The sequence below is a fragment of the Aethina tumida genome, chromosome 1 (assembly GCF_024364675.1).
Source record: "Aethina tumida isolate Nest 87 chromosome 1, icAetTumi1.1, whole genome shotgun sequence".
In the NCBI taxonomy this organism is placed as follows: domain Eukaryota; kingdom Metazoa; phylum Arthropoda; class Insecta; order Coleoptera; family Nitidulidae; genus Aethina; species Aethina tumida.
The window spans coordinates 84,838-105,519 of record NC_065435.1 but is presented as its reverse complement, the minus strand read 5'-3'; the positions used below and the strand labels follow the sequence as shown (position 1 = coordinate 105,519).

Sequence of the window (20,682 nt, the reverse complement as noted above, 5' to 3'; positions counted from 1 at the left end):
TGTGTAAATGTTGCAATTTTGTCAATTAGAAAAAATAATAATGGAAAATTAATATAGAGTCTGTGTACAAATAGTAACTCTATGGGTTAGAGTGTTTAAAGTGTCCTTTGAACGTCACTAATTTCACTTTCTTCCAAACGTTTCTTGTTTACATTGATACTGTGGTATATATAGGGTAACCCATCAAAAATGTACCTCATCTCCCTATTTTTTTCAAATACGAACTATACGTTTGACGAAAAATTCAAATATCGACTTAATTTTACTTGACACGTTCAAAAGTTGTCCCGCTGATAAACAAACCAAATGTGTTTTAGACTTTGTGTTATTGATGAGCCACCATGTATAACCAAATCTTAATGTTTACATATAAACAATTGTTTGTGGGTACTTGATTATTACCCCGTGATATTGTCTGACAATACCATTAACGACAAACATTATCTCTGATAATAACCGCAATCTCTGCGTGTGAATATTGAACTTTGACAAACTTATGACTGATCGTTAAATGATACGTTCATTATAATTCATCATATATATTTAGACCTAGAAAAAGTAGATTTTAATCTATCAAGATCAATGTGTGATAATTTAGGTGCACATGACAACTAATTCTTAATTTTAAATTGTGCGGATAAACATTAATTACTCTCCAATTTACTGATTTGTCAGAACCGGATCGGGTAATTAGCCTATTAGATTACCGAAACTTCTGTCGAATTCGATTATTTTATTGGAATAAAAAAGTTATCTTAAGCGGAATTATATCGATGATATTAGATACCAAAAAAACTATTACGAGAGAGACATCATGCACGACAGAGACAGTAAAAGTCCGTACCTTGCTTCGTGGTGAGTGACTTTTACTGTCTCTTTCGTGCATGATGTCTCTCTCAAAATTCAGACGGAGTAAACGCTTTTCTTTCGGTATAATACTCTTAATAGTTTTTTTTAATCATAAAATAATAATTTTAAATATTTATATAATCAATCAAGAATAAAACCAACTATACAACCTAAAAGTATTTATTTCAAATAGCGACACTAAGGAATATGAATACAGAATTCACATACTATTTTAAATAAAAAAGAACATATAACAAAAAAAGTTTACATACTTGTTAAATCACATAGATACTAACTTTAATTTCAATGTTTAAAAAAGTTACGGACGTGTGTCATAACTTATAAGTACAAAGCTTAAAATTAGGGAGCTGTACATAATGATTAGCACATATTTAATTATGTTGCTTTTCTCGTGGCGACAAACCTAATGCTTCAGCATGTTTCTTTGCCTTTAGTCTTAAATCTGCGATACTCGAGTTTTTGTGAGCGACGGATAAAGCGGCGAACTCTAGTGGGTATTGGGGGTGACACAATATATTCGCAGCTGGATTTCCACTCACTGCCACTGCTGCTGCGTACTGGGACAATAAGAAAAATATTGTTTAACAAACAAAACAATAAAGTATTATTTTTACGGAATAACCAATACCAAATATTTCATTAGTTGGTATGTATGTACATACTATTATACTTATTATATTACCAACCTGATGAGCAGCTGATATAAAGGCTGAATTTATTGTTGAAAATGCTGTCCCTTGTTGAGATAATGATGCTGTCGACAGTCTTTCGTAATTTGATAATGTTACAGCGTTGGGTGTTAACGTTAAACCACGTAGAGCTGGCACGTTCATATACGGGACTATCCTGCATGGTTCCAGCGGAGTGCTCGTTGGTGGACTGTGATTATTCATCATAATGCCTGAGAGAATAGAAGAAGAACAGAATTGTAAAAAATTGAAAATGTGGTTTTAGTTTGTAGTTCCCGCTGTCTTTTGACGTCAACTTTGTTCAATTCGGCAAATATTCGAGAGTCGCCGGGGTGACAATTCGAATAAATGTCGTATTAAAAACCAATAAAGATTGTTATTGTTAGATATGTTTAAATATATATTATTATATTAAGTATATGATTGATATTGTTATTTATTGTTTAGGCATTCGAGTTAATTAATGTACTATTATTTTTGTCCGTCACTGTTTCAACTATTTTTGTGCAAGACTGTAATAATATTGTAAAAAAGTTTAGACTAGTGGTAGGCGACGCCTACTATAGGCGTCGCTCTCTTCCGTTCAAGCGTTCGAACCGTTAAGACGTGCGATTGCGAAATCCAAATCTAGGTAGGAATTTTTATATATTTCTTGTTAATTAATAATCTTCGATTTGATTCAATTCAATGAGTATACATACTTTCTTAGTTTTAAATCTTTCGAATCATTGTCGACGTAACGTGTAAACGTGCACGTGGTCGTGGCTTTTTGTTTCATCTTATTTAGAAACAATATGATCTCGTAAAATAGTTTTTCTCAATTATATATTTCTGAAGACCTAAGTGAGAACAATGTTATCGGACATCTAATATCTTGTTATTCTGTTAAGATATCGTTGCATAATTTTGTTTCATTATTTTAAAGTTATTGTATCGTTTCTTATGTTTTAATGTACGTTGAAGTTTGATGTTTTTTTTTTTTTTTATTGAAGTATGTATACGGTGTGTGTATACTGTTTTTGATATTGTTCATGAGACGTTGTGGCGATAACTCCTTTGGGGATTGTTATTATATTTATGCACATTAAAACCTTCCTTTTGATGATCTTCCAAAATGGGGACCAAGAGGAAATTGGCTTTGGTATTCGATAGAGTGTCTATATGACGATGAACAATAACTAAATTCATTTAATTTGATTAGTTATACAAATAATTATTACAAGACACATTACATTGATATATTTATTTTCATTGTAAAGTCAAGTGTGAATGTGTGTGTGAAAATGTGAATAAATTCTATTTGTACATTTATTTATTTTATTTGTACATTTTATAATTATATTTTAACACACACAACAAGGGATTCTATTCATTCTAGTCGATCACGTGGCCTTTTCTTCGTAACTTTTGTAATTTCAAATGATACCCCGGTTGGTACCACTACAAGTTTCTGTTACAACTGCAAATTTTTGTCAGTTTTAAGTAATTTAAAATATTTACTATTTATTTAGACAATTTAAACCAAAACTTCAGATCAAATCAGATAGAATTTTATTATTTTAGAATTAGCAAGTTAAAAAAGTTCAAAGAGGTGAAGGTGGTTGCAAATCAGTCTCCAAATCATCCTCCTTAACATTTTGATACATAGGTGTTAGTGGTCTCTTCGAACTTCTACTTTCCGAAATATATATCACAGCTACGCCTTTTCTATAGGTGCCATTTTTACTTCTTTTGTAATCTTAAATTTTTCATCAAGAGATAACATCCCCAGGATGGATCCACCTTGTCGTGGTCCTGGGGCTCAGTACCACTATCACTACCACTCCACAAACTAGTGGCAGTGGGAAGCTAACGGATCCAACTCCCACTGTCAACTCAGTTGATAGGGGGCTTCGCATCTTTGCCAGCCTTACGTCTTCTGGTTCAGCAAACCCGTAAATGCCCTGTATATACGCCCTTTGCCATCCATATGTGAGTTTATCATATATGTATGCCATTTGGCATGGGCGGTGTAAATTCGACACTGTTTCCGAATTCCATCAGGAGTGTGTCTTTTATAAGACTTTCCCCTTTTTGTCCCAAAAAAAAAAAAAAAAAAAAACTATAGGGGCTTCCCCAAAAATTCGACATTTCGAAGGTTGCGCCAAATATTTAGTTTACAGTGCGGTGTTGTCGCTTTGTAAGATTATTGCTTATTAATTAAAATATTTTACTTTACAGGTTATATTTCCGTGTCTAAAAATAAAGTATTATTCTTATTCTGCAGGTAATTACATTCTTAATTTACTGGTATGCTCATTTAATATATTTTACTTTACAGATTATTTTCATTTTTAAAATATTATATTTTTATTCCTTTGGTATGTTCATTTTACTTTATAGATTATTTGGGTACTGTATTTCTAAAACATTACATTATTATTACCATTATTTTTTGGTAAGTACAATATTAGTTTATTTTACTATATACATAGTCGTCTTGTATTTAATTAAAAATGTATTTTTATTCTTTTTTAACTTGTTCCCGATTTATTGATAAACAAATAAATAAATCGCAATGTGTTTATTTTATTTGTTTTAATTGTGTTGTGTTTTTTATTATAAAATATAGAAATATATTTTCTTGTTAATGTTATATTATTATGTATTATTTTAATATACTTATTCGACTTTTATTTTTTATAAAAATTAATCCACTTTATACCTAATTATTAAATATTTTCTAAATTTATTTAATAATGAAATGTTAATTAGATATTAAATTAAAAAATTAATAAAGTAGGATTAGTCAAATTTTATCTTTTTTAAAATTCAACCACCTAAATGACAAAAGTCGTACATGAAAAACAAAATAAATTACATATAGATACTATAATAACAAACATTTTTCTCTACATAATTTATTAAAACTGAAATCTACGATCTGCGATATAAAATGTCCTAAACCTAAGATGATTTCAAATTCAAAAAGTTAATGCATGCGCTAAATATTCCTTACAGTCGCAAAAGACACAAAATCCTATACACAACTCCGTTCCAGTGGACTCTGAGAAGAGGTGGAAACTTGATAGAGAAATTTTAGTTTTATTTATTATTATTTCTTCGATCGTTGTGTAGTATATTGGTTCAGCAAAAGATGTCACTGGCAACAAAGAAATTCAAATTATATAGAAGTTATGGGATTTTCTAACTTTTTCTGTAGGTTCTATGAAATATCCCTGGAAACTTACTTAACATTTAATGAGATTAAATCTGATTTTAGTTGTTTTTCAAAATTTTTATATACATTTATTTATTCTTAATTTTTTACATGCATTGTCATTGAGATTATTATCTCCGATGTTTTAACTAATACATTTTTTTTCAAATTTAATGATTTATATATAATTCATATTATTCATATATTATACATATATATTTAACATTTTAAACCCTACAACAATTTAATGTTTCATAGTAATTAAATCATTGTCTACAGAGGAGAAAACTAATCAGAAATAATTTTAAGACGAGAAAGTATTTTTGTATTTTTTGACAGATTTTAACAATTTTCAATTTTTTTCAATTGTAAAACATGAAAATATTTATTTATATAAAAAATGTACATATGATGAATGCGTAATATTTTATAAATAAAATAAGAATCTCGTTAAACATGTTAGCCAAAGATAAAAAAACCTTACATAAGTACCAACTAAATGATCAACATCCAATTGTAGATATTATATATATAACTCTCAAAATATTGATTCGAGTTAAGCTTCTTACGTACTGGTCGTTAGTTATTAGCAGAAATTTTTTGCTATCAGCATCTTCGAAAAAGAGTAATTCAGACGAACTGAAATCTTGTTACTTTATACTGTTTAGTACTGGTAGAATCTGAACAGAGTTTGCATAATACATTCTACTTAATCCACTGTGAAGTTCAGTGAATGGGAAATCAATATTGAATATCAATATCAAATTCATTATAATTTATTTTGTAGTGGAGAATTCTATTACTATAGAAGTTAAGGACACTATCTAATATTAACTTTTTTATACATAAATAAAATAACTTTACTGATTTTATCGGTACTATTTACAAAATTGATTATAATTTTGTGAAGAGTAAGTACCCTGTCCAAAATGTTTGAGTCTGTGTACGTGTACGTAATTCATTATAGACCAAATAGTTGACTTCAACTCGTCACTAAAACTGTTAAATACAAATTTTTCTTTTGTTTGGGCATTTAACAATACGATTTATAGGAATTGAATATAAACGTTAAAAGAGAGAGATAAAAAAATCAGTAAAAAAATTAACTATGGAATAAGTATAATAAATAAAATGAAAAAAACAAATAAATAAATAAAAAGAAAAAAAAAAAAAAAAAAGTAAATTACAGGTTTATAGGTATAACAAACGCAAATAATGAGGAAGCATAGAAGCATAGAAGCATAGAAGCATAGAACGGTGTTACGGAGTGAGAGTGAGAGAAGTGTATCCGTTCAAATCATAAATTTAAGTTAGAATATTAAATTATTCAGAAGAGGCAGCAATTTGTTACTGAAATCATCTTTAAACCAAAACTAGACCCTCATAATTCTTGAAAGCTATGAATATGTCATGGGTTTATTTCCCTTAGCAAATCTGCGGCGTATAATCGAATTTATATTCAAGAGTGAACTAAAAAAATACTGGCTTGAGAAAGTTTTCAATCAAATGAAATAATTCCCCGGGAGAGCAATTTTGTAGCGCTCAGTCATTCTCGAATGGTCGGGAATAAGATGACTAGTCCGGTGCACGGACAAGCCCAAGGGGCTGCTAAATTACACTTAGTGCTTTTCTTGTGTATCAACACACTTACTTTCTATTGCATCCGGGTTATGGGCTACCGGTTACATGCTACTGCTGAATTTTATTCTACCCAACCCCGCACCGTTCCACTGCTTTAACATACCATACATAACATAACGGATTCTTTTTAATAATTAATAATTAATAATTTAATTGCGGTACTAAAATTAAACTCGTGCACAATTTTTACAATCTAAATCCAATGTCTAATTAAAATGTACTGTTCTATAAAATTATAAATAATATAATTATAAACTTATAAATTATTATAATATTATTATTATGTTATTTATAGAGGGTACTTAATTAAAAGTAATCAGAGTTGTCATGCAAGATTTGTAGCTATTGGCACCCTTGTAGAATATAAAACCATGAATAAATAGACAGCTTGAAGGCAAAATCACTTTTACAAGTGAACAAAAAGGGATTTGACCCCTATTTGTAAATACAATTGCTTCGTTTTATGAGCAGGGGATGTTTTATTGCGAATAGCGTTTTATTTGATTATAATGGTAGATTCAGCTACATGTTTATTAAATTAAAATTTAATATACAGCTTTGCATTAAATCGTATGACTCTTTGCACATGTAAAAAATATGTCCGTAAAAATCTGTTATTAAAAATAATTGCGTGTAACTTATATTTTAAAAGAAGAAAATTCAAATTTAATTATTTCAAATAATTAAGTAAATTTATAATTTAAAAACTTTATAGAGAGTAAATAATCGGAAATTTTAGATGCAGCTATTAAGTGATGTTTTTGATGATCTATTTTTCCACCATAACTTTTTTTTCAATTGGAATAATCTAAACATATTTTGTTTTAAATTAAATTCTGCATCTAAAAAGTTAAATATCTCAAAAGAACATAAAATAAATAAAGTTAGGTTAGGTTAGACTAGGTTAGGTTACTGAAATTATTTATAAAATTAAAAATAAATTGAATAAAAAAATAATTATTATTTTAAATTTATCAAATTTAAAAAATTAAACTCCAATTAACTATGAATGAAATTAAAAAATTACGCTTAAAAATTTAATAGTGACCAGCTAAATAAAAAATAATAATAATAATAATAATAAAATTCTTAATTTAAATTTATAAAATTAAAAAAGCATAAAAAATTCTAAATCAAATTTCACTTCACATTTATATCATATTATTATAAGAATAAAAATTAAAAGTTTCTAATATTTTTGTTTATGTTTATTAATCTCACAAATTCTTCACAAAAAACATACATCATAATTAGTATATCCAACATATACTTATAAGTAAAATATATTCTTGCTCACCCAAACAAAATATAAACAAGAATTAATGTCATTCATTTTCATAGTGTTCCAAAATATGTAATTATACACTAGCAATGAGTTCTAATCGAATTATTTTGATCATTACCTTTCTGCATTTGACTCTCATGTTTTCGACATTTCGCTCTTCTATTTTGAAACCAGACCTGCAACAAATACAAACAAGTACAAGTTTTTAATCTTGATATTTGCACAACGACATTTACAATATTTATTAACAACATATTAAAATAAAAGGTTTACTTTTCGTTCATTTTATTTTATTTATTATTATTATTATTATTATTATTTGCATATCATATTCTACATATTACATTATTATCATAGTATCATCATATTAACAAATTAATCAATTAACCATGAAAATAGTACAATGAAATGAAACAATTAAACAACCAAAAAGGTTTAAAAATAATATACACGAACAATCCTAAAAGTTGGTTACTTAGTTTAAGTAAATAATTTACGATTAGAAAATAAAATTTGGGTCCGACCCTGTCTGCGTTAAACGAACGATTAAGCAGACGCACAACCCCCGTTGATATAAACCACTTAATAAATTGATTACATTAATAGTATTGGTATAGATTTTCTTGGAGTAACATTTTTATCTCTTTAAGCTGTCTCGATTATTGTATAGTAGGTACCTACTGTACCTACTCCTACCACCTACCTCTTTCGAACTTCTGTTGTGTCGCTGTATATAAATCACTTTCAATTTAATTACCACAATTTCCAAATTAAATTTTTAACTATTCATTAAAATAGACTATTTCCGTGTGAATGGTAACAAATTACTTTCCTCTGTAAAAAGTATTTGTTTTGAACTTACAATACAATCAAATTTGGTAGACTAGCTTTACTCTTTTACGCTTTTTTATTCGATTATTTAAAATTCCATTCAGTTAATTTTAATGTACAAGCTACATTTATTTTGTCGTAGATCGTAGACTGATATTTCATTTCAGTCAGTTCCCTTGTAAAACTCTAATGTACATTACATGTTATTTAAAATAGAAATATAATTAAAAATAATAAATACAAATTGTTCTCCACTTCAAGTGGTGTAAGCTGTAAAGGTTACGTTAGACGTAGTTGTACATACAATACTTGCACTAAGTCCCACTCGGGCTTTCTTGAACTTGTCATTGCAACAAATATTTGCCTAGGGGATTTACACTTTACTTTTATAAATTTAAATTATAGAATGTTGAATGAATATTATTATTTAGCATATGACGTCTTGAAAATGCTGAATGCTGAATGCTGAATGCTGTTCCACTGGACGTACAGTATTTAATATTAAATGCTCATTTTTCTGTCTACTAAAATAAATAAATAAATAAATAAATAAATAAAATTTTAATATGTATATTTCTTTTTGTTATACCCAAAATTGTGTAAACAAATATCCTAAAGTATAGAAATTGTTAAAATAAAAAATGTTATTTAATTAAATTATTAAAATTTAATAGTTAACGTTAAAACGTTTAAATATGACTCTCACAATCTACCTACCAAACTACAATACAATAGATGTAGGAGATTTCCTCCTAAACTCTGAATCCGGTTCTGTGACCGGAGCTGTAGATTTTGGTAGGTAGCATTATCAATCAATCAGCCATACTACTTTCCCCTAAGTCGTTAATCTAACGTCTAAATGATTTGATTTCCATTTTATTTTGTTCACATCATACGTATTCATTACTAAATTATCTGCTAATTGAAACATTACTCTGACTAAATTGTCCAAAACGAATAGGAAGGTTAGAAGGAAACCGTTTTTCGCTGCTCAAACGGTCAAATGATTATATCCTTTTACTTCCCTTATTTATGAGATGACCATCGTTGATTTATCTTGACTCAGTTTGGTATTGATTTTGATGGTTTTCGATTCTATATCGCTATCAGCTATTATGGATTAAAATTATGATCTAAGGGTGGAAATAAATAAAAAATGGCTGTAAGGGTGCTACTATATTTCAATAAAGGCCAATAATGTTAATGTTAATGTTTGCAAATAAATAGGACTGAAATAGTATTCTGCAAAAATATAGAAACTTTTTTTTTTACATAATTTATTTCTATGGTCAATAATTTCAATTGTCGTTGTCGGTTGTCTTCAAAATGGGAATGTAATGGAAAGAAAAATAAATGAATATGTAAATTTGCTGCTATATTTCGACAGATTTTACCTTTTTCAACTTTATAGATTCCCTCATGTTTTACGTTTCCTATGGGTCATGCAATACTATTTCAGATAAATGTTGGTAAACCCTTTCACCTTGTTCGTTGTTTTGACTGTGTTGATGTGAATATGTCTTATATATGAATTAATGAGTATTAATTAAAACATTAACCTATTCTGACCTAACCTAACCTAACCTAACCTAACCTAATCTATCCTAACCTGAGAACTACTAGTGAATAATAATTATGTTGTACTTTTTATAATTTGGATAATGGAATATCATATCATATCATAAATAAAAGTTAAAATGAACTAAATGATTTGTTATCTAATCAAATATCACAGATCAAAATCGATGTAAAGCAGGGTAATCAAAAGTCACAGAATGTATAATGTGTAAAATTAGAGAATAACTTGTGTCTCACCTGAACTCTTGCTTCACTTAAACCTAGACGTTGACTAAGTTCTTCTCTCATAAAGGCATCTGGATAATGTGTTTCGTCAAATAATCTTTCTAATTCGTTAAGTTGCTCCAACGTAAAGTTTGTGCGCGATCGTCTCTGTTTCGTTGATGATTTAATTGAACTGCCTATTGTCGATGTACACCTGCTCTTGATGAGGTTATTATCCAATTCATCTTTTTCCGTAAGTATAATTGCTGAAAAGAAATATAATATATATATATATATATATATATAATTTCTTTTACCAAAACATAAAGAAGAAAAAATACTCAAATTAACAAAATTTTTTAATTTATTTTTAAGTACCTCGATAGTACATTCTATTAATTGTTTAAATTAAAAAAAAAAATAGTAATAAAATAATAGACATAATATTTTTTTAATTAAATTTTTCAATTTTTTTTACTATTAAAACAATTTTGTTTATATTTTTAAATATAAAGTGTAAAGATTAGAGGGAAACTTGGAAACATTAACATGCAGGGTATGTGTGACACTGAACGAAGCTTAATACTAGTCAGTGGGTTTCTTTCTTATGCGAATCCACCATTTTTGCATCCAACTAATAGTTGAGCAGCATCGATATTAATACAAATGTTTCTTAAATATTTTTTTTTTTTTTTCGATATTTTTTTCAAAAGCAATTTGTTAATTTAACAATACTATCCGGATTAGCATGTATGATATCGATTTATGTATAACATTTGATTTATCGGAAACTATCATCGATTGATTTCTCATTCTTCTCTTTCACTTTCATTTTTAAGTTAGTAGATATTTTTCATCGGTTTGTTCTCTGCAGACGTATAAAAATCTATAGGAGACGTTGGATTACGTCTTTTCTTTTGACATTTTATTAAATGAAATTTTCGACAGAGCAACAAATGGTTTGAATTGAATTAGTATTGTATCGTTGAGTTGAGGAGGAGGTTGAGGAAATAAATATGTTTTCATAACCATAACGTTAATTGGTTCTAAAAGCATGATGCTATCTGGTCTTATTGCGTACACCCCCTGTTTCACAGTTTATAAATTCTAATCTAATCTAATATAATCTAATCTTATTACTAATTATGTCCATTTCTGCTATTACTTCACCTTTAATATCTGTTTAATATAGAGGGGGTCTGTTTTTTAAAAGGTAAAATTTTAAATATGATTATTTTAATATACTGGATATCTGCTTTCAATTCTTAAATCTGTTATGTACAATACAATACAAATTTAGATGTCATGACGTAATAAATTACGTTATCATATAGGAAATTCTACCATTTAGGAGTGGTTTATGGTACATGTGGTATATATACTTCATTGTGTTTTGAAAAAAAGTTGCATCAGTCTTTAAAGGTTACTTCATAATTAGTTAAATACTCTATAAGTGCCAAATTTAAATTAATTTGTGACATTGTTTAGTTTACTTTATCTGCAACCACAGTTTTTGAGCTTGAACACTACAAATTTTTATAAAAAGCTTACTTTTTGCACCCTTCTCGACTTCAAATCAATGTGATTTGATTAAACACTGGTTTTTCAATGATACTCAATATTTTTGCACATTTTTCTACTTATACTCCAGTGGCAGGTTTGTTTGTCTGTCTGTAATTGGGTAGAATTGGCGGAAGTGCCTAGTGGGGATGATACTCGAACGGAGGGTGGCGGAAGGAAACCTGTGAGGGAACAACTCCGCCAGGAAAGTTGAGTAGAGATCTTGACTAGGTTCAAACGGTACTAAACGGTAAAATCTTAGTGTTTCAAGATTCAAGATGAACTGATAATCAAATTAGCAAATAAAATAATATAATTAAATAAGAAACAAATATACAAATATTAAAAATTTCTGAGTAATGATCCTGAGGGTACGTAATATTTTATAAGATAATTTTTAACAACAAAACAAAGAAATTTTTTTTTTTAGATCACGAGAGATAGAAACATCAATATAATGATTATTATAATTATTGATTGAATATATTATAAAGTACTTTATATTAATTATAGTTAAGTTTTAAATTCGTTGTTCATGTTTAGTAACAGTAAAGTTCGTTAACTGAATTTTGTATTGCCCATACAGCATCTAGAAAGCTGAGTCACAATAAAAGGTCTGGGAAATGTCAATATTCATGTAATTTTAATTTTGAGATTTGTAAAACTTTAGAAATTCACGGTTCAGATCTAAACTAACAAATTGTAAAGTAGTGTGTAATTAACAATTAAAAAGACATTTAATTTTATTAATATTATTAGATTAGTTAATGAAATATGTATAATAAGTAGAGTAAATTATGGTTTATATTAAAATACCATAACATACCATACCATACCATACCATACCATTAGTATCATTATAGATTGCAGTTTATAGATGTGAAGTTGAAGTGGATGGAGAATTATGTTTTGCGGGATTAATGTGGGATTTGGTGTGTATGAGAAAATCAATGTGACAGTAAAAATCAATGGTAATGAAATTATGTCCAGAACAATGAGCGCTCGTTGTTCTGACAAGTTAAATTGCACCCTCAGTGATTTGTTTCGTAATGCAATAAAGGTTTTTCTAACAAAATTGAAAACAAACTCTAAATTGGATTCTCTTGTGTTGAATTAGATTTGATTGAATAAAAACATAAAACGCCCATTTTAGCAATTTAAATCATGCTGATAAGCTCCACCCTCAAAATTCTCTATCCTGTATTTGTTTGCTCTTTCCATTTGTTTCGAATACACAGCCGGGACGGAATAACGCTTACGTTTACTGAAATGGAAAGGCGTATACTACAATACTGATCGTATTGGTGACTATTAAACGTTAATTAATTAAAAAGTCTAGTCCATAAGTGTAGTGTGTGTGGTGTTCAAAAGTAATACAAAATTAATCAGTGTTCAAATTTGAAAGAACCAATCTCGTACATTACATGAGAGAAAATAATTTATAATAAATATTTAATTTGTTGTTTGAATAAAACAGAATTTATTTATTTATTTATAAAATTAATTTTAGAACTGTCATGAGTCTAATTGGATAGAGAGAAAGCCAAAATCAAATAGACACCGGTAATAATCAGTTGTTAGTGGAGTAGAGAGTGACGAAGAGGAAATACGTGACAGATTTAATGGAGGAGGTTCCCCTCAAACAGTTATTCAAGAAATCCACAGACGGCGTACGGCGCACGGCGCACGGCACACGGCACACCGCGCTGTGGTGGTAACAGAAGCAAGCGCAAACGAAAAATGTGGCGTGACGAATATCCCCTGTTAAATTGATCAAGCCCTTTTAACTTTGATTTGGTATACATATAATCAACAAAAGTTTATCCTAGAACGATATATCTCTATTTGAGAAATTTCAAAATAAAATATCGAGACTCAATTTGAAAATTATGTATGAATAGAAATTGAAGAGAAAAGTGAAAATTGTAAACAATAAAAATATTGTTATACCTAAATTACACCTAAATCAAAAAATGTTTGACAGTGACACATTGATAAAGATAAATTATATTATTTTAATAACCAATTGTATTAATTTAAATCTAAAATATCTCGATATTTTCAACCAATTGCTTAAAAATATTATATTGCTTAATAATTATTAATATAAAAAAACAAGTTTCTTAAAAAGTTTCTTACAAAACCGGTACTACAATATTAGGACCGTAATCCACTATTCATTTTCTCAACCGATTACAACTTTTTACCACATTTTTGTACATAATAAATATATGAAAAATATTGATTTGAATACAATACATTAACATGACGACATTAAATAAATCTATATTTTTGATGAAATGATATCTAAGATGCCAACTATAAAATAAAGCAGAGATTGAATTGATTGACGTATAATTTTTAAATCTGGTATCGAATATTAATTAATGTAGAACAAACTGAAAAACACTGTTATTTTAATGATTTTGAATTTTTTCAAACTGTACAAGTTTATTCAACAGACATATCACCACCGATCTAAAAAGTCATCGTCATAAAGCTCATCAACCGATCATAGGTTATTAATATTATGAAATGCTTTCGTTCTACCATAACAATTCAAATAAGGATCAGTAAGTAATTCATTCAATAAAAACTAAATTACTACTTGTGAGTATTGCCTATAATAATTCTCTATACTCTACTATTAACATCTTTTTTTTTTTTTTTTTTTTGAAGTAAAATTTCACATGAATAGTGTTACACTTTCAACTAAAGAGGAAAAATTTGATTCTATTTATAAAATTTAGTTACCGACGGATTCTTTTTTTTTTAGATAATTGATAAAGTTACTTTATAAGGGAGGACTGCATGAATAACTTTTTCATTTGCTATTGCCCTATATTTGTTATAAATGGTGTACAAGGTCTAAAATCTGGATGGAATCTAAAATAGAATAGAATATATAATATACATTTTCCGGAACTTTATAATTTGGTCATTTAAAAATCTCTATACTATTACTATACGACACCTTTTATCCATCCTGCTTTTATTTAATACGAATACTCGTAATAATGGTGGTCCGTTCGCTTCTTGTTTATATAAGGTTTTACCTTTACCAGTCATTTCTTACACATCTTACTTATTATTATTATTATTATTATTATTATTATTTTCGATTGAGTTATATTTAGAAAATTTGTTGATTCACGTTGCTAAGGATGATTGATATTTATTATTAAACCTGCCTTTATTGTGCTTAATATAATCATCACTATAACTGAAATAACATCTTGGACTTCTGGATTGGAAATTACCTTTACTGAAATTATTAAACCTATTTTGGTATGTTCCATTAAAATTCTTGTTTTTTTTTTCACTATTGAGAATTAAATCGAAATTGTTATTTACCATTTCGTCTATTTATTGATAATATTTGGTCTTTCAACGAAACAAAAATTATGTAAAATATTTTGTTTAGAGAGAGATTGAGTCGTTCGTTGATTCCTTATTTACCACTTATAAACTAAGTATATTATAAATATACGGATTTGGATCGTTTTTATCATGCTTTTTGTTTGATAGTCTCATGACGCCATATTCTATTCATATTCTTATTTATCGTTCAACATTATATGTATTACAATGAAAGAATATATCGTTGTTATTATTAATAAAGGTTGCAACGAATATATTTAGAAAAAATATTAGTCATAGATACTTTTATTTGTTACACATATATGGTACTGTAAAAACTAATAAACAAACACACTAGAAGTGTGTGTAAAAACTTCAGTTAATGCATTCGGTTCAGTTAATGTAATTAATCAAATAACGGTTGTATAATGTATAAATAAACATTGACCATGTAAATCCCGTGGTAAATCCGTTAGTATTTTAAAAAGACAGACAGACAGACAGACAGACAGACAGTCAGTGAGTTTATGGACATAAAAATTGATACAACCCTTAGATAACAATGAATAACAATGAATGATAATGAATAATTTATTCTAAAAGATAACTAGTACAACAACAGCAAATATTGTAATTAAAACCAAACAAGGGAAATCATTTTATGTAATTTCAACGTCTACTACTTACTACTTACTACTACTTTATGTATTGCATTGAGATAATCTAATTCAGGGGATTATTTAGATGGCGTTTATTTACAAGGTACGGGCCCTGCGGACAATCCATTTAATGTGTCACCCTTTCACTTTTTTACCGCCTATGTAATTTCTCAACTGAGATTTACACCATAATAATTAATTACATTTTCTTAATTAAAGTACCTTGAAGTCGAGAGCTATTCTATTACCATTCTTAAAAGTTAAGTAACGAAGATGAAGAAATAATTAGTTAATTGCTATAAAATAGCCTAAAGTCTCCCTAACGTTTTATTTCTCAAATATTCATTCTTTGTTGATTTCTATATATTATATTACATTATATTTATTTTGTGCTATTTCAGAAAATCTTTACTCTGTTCTATTGTCTTCCTAATTTTATATGTTGCATATTTATTCGTTTTAATCTTAGATATTAAAGGAAGATGGGCGACACGTACGTGTACGTGTACGTGTACGTGTACGTGTACGTGTACGTGGCAAATTTGCTCCAAACAAGTATTCACAGATTATGGAATCGGTGATCGTCTGACGGTGAGACTGACTACTCTTCGAAAATATCGACATTTGATTTTAGGAGGTGTCACTTAAAGAGTGAACAAGAATAACTCGCCAATTAGGAAACCTTCACTTTATAACGACAGGGACACGTTTATTTATTTAAACCATACGTGGGAGTTATAGAGTGGGCAGTGAATCATCCAATACAAACAACATCTTGGAGTGGATGGACACTCTAGGGCGACGCATAAGAAATCTAAAGCTCAACAGCTTCAGAGGGAACGCTGCCGGTTGATGCTGTTGTTGATGATTTTTTGAAGTAATACCTATTTGATTTGATTTTGTCACTAGTTTACTTAAATCAACTTACGTTTTCTGTAAATTTTATTTTATAAGCATCAATGTAATTCTGTTGATAAAATAAAATTTACTGAATTGAATACCAATTAATCCGTCCATCATCAGACTAGACAAAATTTTTCTATAAATAAATTTAGTTATTTAATAATTAGTTGATTTAGTAGATTTGAGATTCAAATAATTAATTGAAGATAGATAATTCAATTAAAATCTATGTATAATGATAAGTAAAATTAAATTAAAATCTTATTTTGAAAAATGTATTAAACGTTGAAGTAAGTTGAAGTGGTGAATTAAAGAACCGATTGCCTCAGCGAAATAAAATATACAAAGTTTTCTGTTTTATTTGAATATACTTTACATAAATTTTATTGTAGCAGTAAACTTAGCTTTTATTTTATATTCTCATTAGAAGTAATAGAATTAAATTAATCTAGGCCCTATGGCTTTATTGCCCCTGGGAGATAAGCATTAAATTCAGTGTTGTCTGCACTAATTCCTCTCAGGGGATGTTTTACCGGTTGTTTCACTTTGCTCGCCCTTCTACGTAACTTCATGCTACATGCCTGGATTCACACCTCCACTGACTGCATTTACTTACATGTACATGTACATGTACATGTACATGTATGTACATTAGTAAACCAAACAAAACCTTACCTTACCTTACCTTACCTTACCTTACCTTACCTTACCTTACCTTACTTTACCTTACTGATGTCGTATTCATAATAATTTCAAATTAAAATTATTCTAATAGCACTTTGCGGCTATTTTCAAATTCAAATAATATCATTTTTAAAATCAAATAATCTAATAGGGTAAGTTTCTGGTTTAGAAATTGGTAAATAATAACCATTCATTTACATAATTAATCACTTAACTGCGTTGGAGGATTAAACAACAGTCTGTCATGTAATATTAGTTAGACTCGTTTTGTAAATGTAATCGAGTAGAAAGAAATACATAGTGCACATTAACACGTAGGGGGGGATTTCTCGCTGTCCCTTCCTAGACTGTATCTGTATGACCCTTCGGGCTAACCATTTATATACATTATAGAATTAAGTTTTAATCGAATAATATTACGCTTGATCAATTAAAATAAAGCATAACCATAATTAAATAATTTTGTGTTGAAAATGACATCAAGGGTTGGTTGCCTGTCATGTCTCTTCACACATTATTAAATTATCTATAGAAATTCATACGCAAATCAAACGCGAGAAAAATTACACAAAATTACAATTTCAATCTAAATATAGAACAAGTATTTAAAATTATTTAAATATGGCACAACAACAACAACAACAACATACAGTTAAATACACAGGAATGTTAGTTAGTTAGTACTATTTTTATTTATAAATCATATAATATCTAGGTAGGATGGTGATTTTTAAGTGTTGATCCATCAATTTTATAACATCAAAATATTTTTTTAACCATCAATATCAACTATTCAAGAGTTTATTGGCTACGTGTTTCATATATCCCTAAAATTGAATTATATAAATTTGTTTAATATATACAGGGTGGCGAAACTGTAAGAATGTGATTCTTTAGAGACTTATGGAAACCAAATGAAATATAAATCTAAAATTTGATTCGAATTTCTATATTATATATTCTATATAATTGAGAGTTAAATTTGTATTACTCGCATAAATATTTGGCGTAAAAAAGTATTCTCCGCTTGTTTCATAACATGGTAATGCTTACAGTTTGCTACTGGACTGACTTCATGTGGGAGTATTGTAATCACTTACAGGTGAACAAAGCATTGTTTTCATTTTTTACGTTTACGTTAAACGTAAACATTTTATCTGTTTATTAAAAAATGTAAGCTTATAAAAGAAGAAGAAAAACAAGAAGAAGGAAGTGTCTTGACAAATTCCACACAGAATTTTATTCTACTGATACCTTATAGCATTTTTTACAAAAATTAAAAAGCCACTAAAGTTAAAGTTCTTCGAAAATATTTTACAATAATAAATTTAGCAAAATTTCTTGTTGAAATGTCTATGACAATCATCAGGCATAACTTGTATGTTATGAAGAGAGGAGAATATTCGAATATTTTTCACTTTTCGGTCACTTTTAGTTTCACGAGATAACAAAATTACTTTCATAGAGATAAAATATAAATGTTGTAATTAAAAAATGAATATAAAATAAATTTTGTAGATACAGAAAATCTTTGTTAATTTATACATAATTTTAACCTTCAATTATGAGAAAAACCTCTCATTAGGCTACTGGTTACTGGTTAGGGGAGAAAAAACAAAAAAATATATTCCTTCATAGAAGTTAATACCATTAACGTTACAATTAACAATACAAAAATGGAAATGGAAATGGAAATGGAAATGGAAATGGAAATGGAAATGGAAATGGAAATGGAAATGGAAATGGAAATGGAAATGGAAATGGAACCTGCAAAGCACCAAACAGTTTTACTTTTTATCATAATTTTGCCACAAATAAAAATGAACATTTAAATTTTCAGTTTTAAATTGTTAAATCATTCATCATTAAATTGTATGGTAATCATCATAAAGACCAATATTTAATAATATTTTATTAGGAGATTATGAACATTTTATGTTTCGTAATCTCCTAATTTTTATAGTCTACCGTATTAGACCAACAAGTAGCAGTTAATTTTTAACGATCATAAACCGTATAAAAGCATGTTTTTGCCAAAAAACAACGACACATTAAACTGAAAGAATTTGGCACTGTTTATTAAGATTAAGGATTGAAATTTTCTACGATAAATAAAATGCATGCCTACGACGACAATCAAACTTTTGATAATTCTTCGATCCTCATTGTTAATGAAAATGTTAAAGTTTTTAAGAGATTACTTACTCGTATTACTTCAAATAGACTAGACTAGACTTTCGTAGCCATTTAAAATAAATAAAAAAGTTATTGATAAGCAAATCTGTAGCTACCTGTTTTATTTTATTTGTTGTTATTTGTGGGTGTTTCACTAAAATTTGTTATATTATATTTGATAATGCAGCGAAATGGAATGAAATGAAATGAAATGAAATGAAATGAAATGAAATGAAATGAAATGAAATGAAATGAAAATTAGTTGTTATAGTTCGACAGTCAGTCAGTCTATGTGATATGTGATAGATAGATAGATAGATAGTCTTTGCGTCGGGCAACGATTGTGTCAAATACAAACCGTTTTACCAAATACTCATATTGCAAAATAAATATTTTATATTATAAATTATATAATAATATAATAAATTATTAAGATAGATAAGAAAATAAAAATTGACTAATAATTGACTTACATATTTTTTGTTCGCATCTATTATCCTCATTGTTGTCTTTTTTGTCACTAAATACCGTTTCGGGACATGATTTAGAATCTTCAAGTTCAATCGACGAGGAGATGGAACAGTAACTACTTTTCGGCGAATGTTTCACTTCAGAATTGTTTTTAATCCATTTTATTGCATCAGCATTACCGTCAGGGGACACTTCACTATTTTCGTTATTTTCAATATTTTCGGACTCATTAATTAACGACACCGGTTGGTTTGCGTTTAATCTTAGGTCGATGCCAATGGTGGGAGATTGACTTTTTTTTTGTAAATCGGAAATGAGCCAGTTTTTAGGCTTTTTCGATTCATCGAATTCCTTTTCTAATTTAATTGGCGAGGACGATGTTTTAACATCGAAAGTTAAATTCAAGCACTGATCACTCATTGTATTATTGTTATTGTTTTTAAACGATTTAGACACAAATTGTGTTAATTTCTCCATAATAATAAAATCTAATCTGTGGTAGATTTTAGAACGATCGCATGAACACTGAAATCACCATTTCAAAAGTAAGGGTAGCGTTTCTATGGTTACCGA

The 20,682-nt window shown here is 28.2% G+C and overlaps 1 protein-coding gene across 1 annotated transcript; it reads right to left on the bottom strand.

Moving 5' to 3' along the window:
• Positions 1 to 1,118: 1,118 nt before the first annotated feature.
• On the bottom strand, positions 1,119 to 20,586 carry LOC109597289 (short stature homeobox protein). The gene is made up of 5 exons (XM_049970358.1): positions 20,097 to 20,586; positions 10,331 to 10,563; positions 7,803 to 7,860; positions 1,557 to 1,771; positions 1,119 to 1,427 (listed from the first exon to the last, which is right to left on the bottom strand). The coding sequence occupies exons 1-5, from the start codon at positions 20,584 to 20,586 to the stop codon at positions 1,242 to 1,244; spliced, it is 1,182 nt and encodes a 393-aa protein (XP_049826315.1). The 3' UTR covers positions 1,119 to 1,241.
• Positions 20,587 to 20,682: the final 96 nt, after the last annotated feature.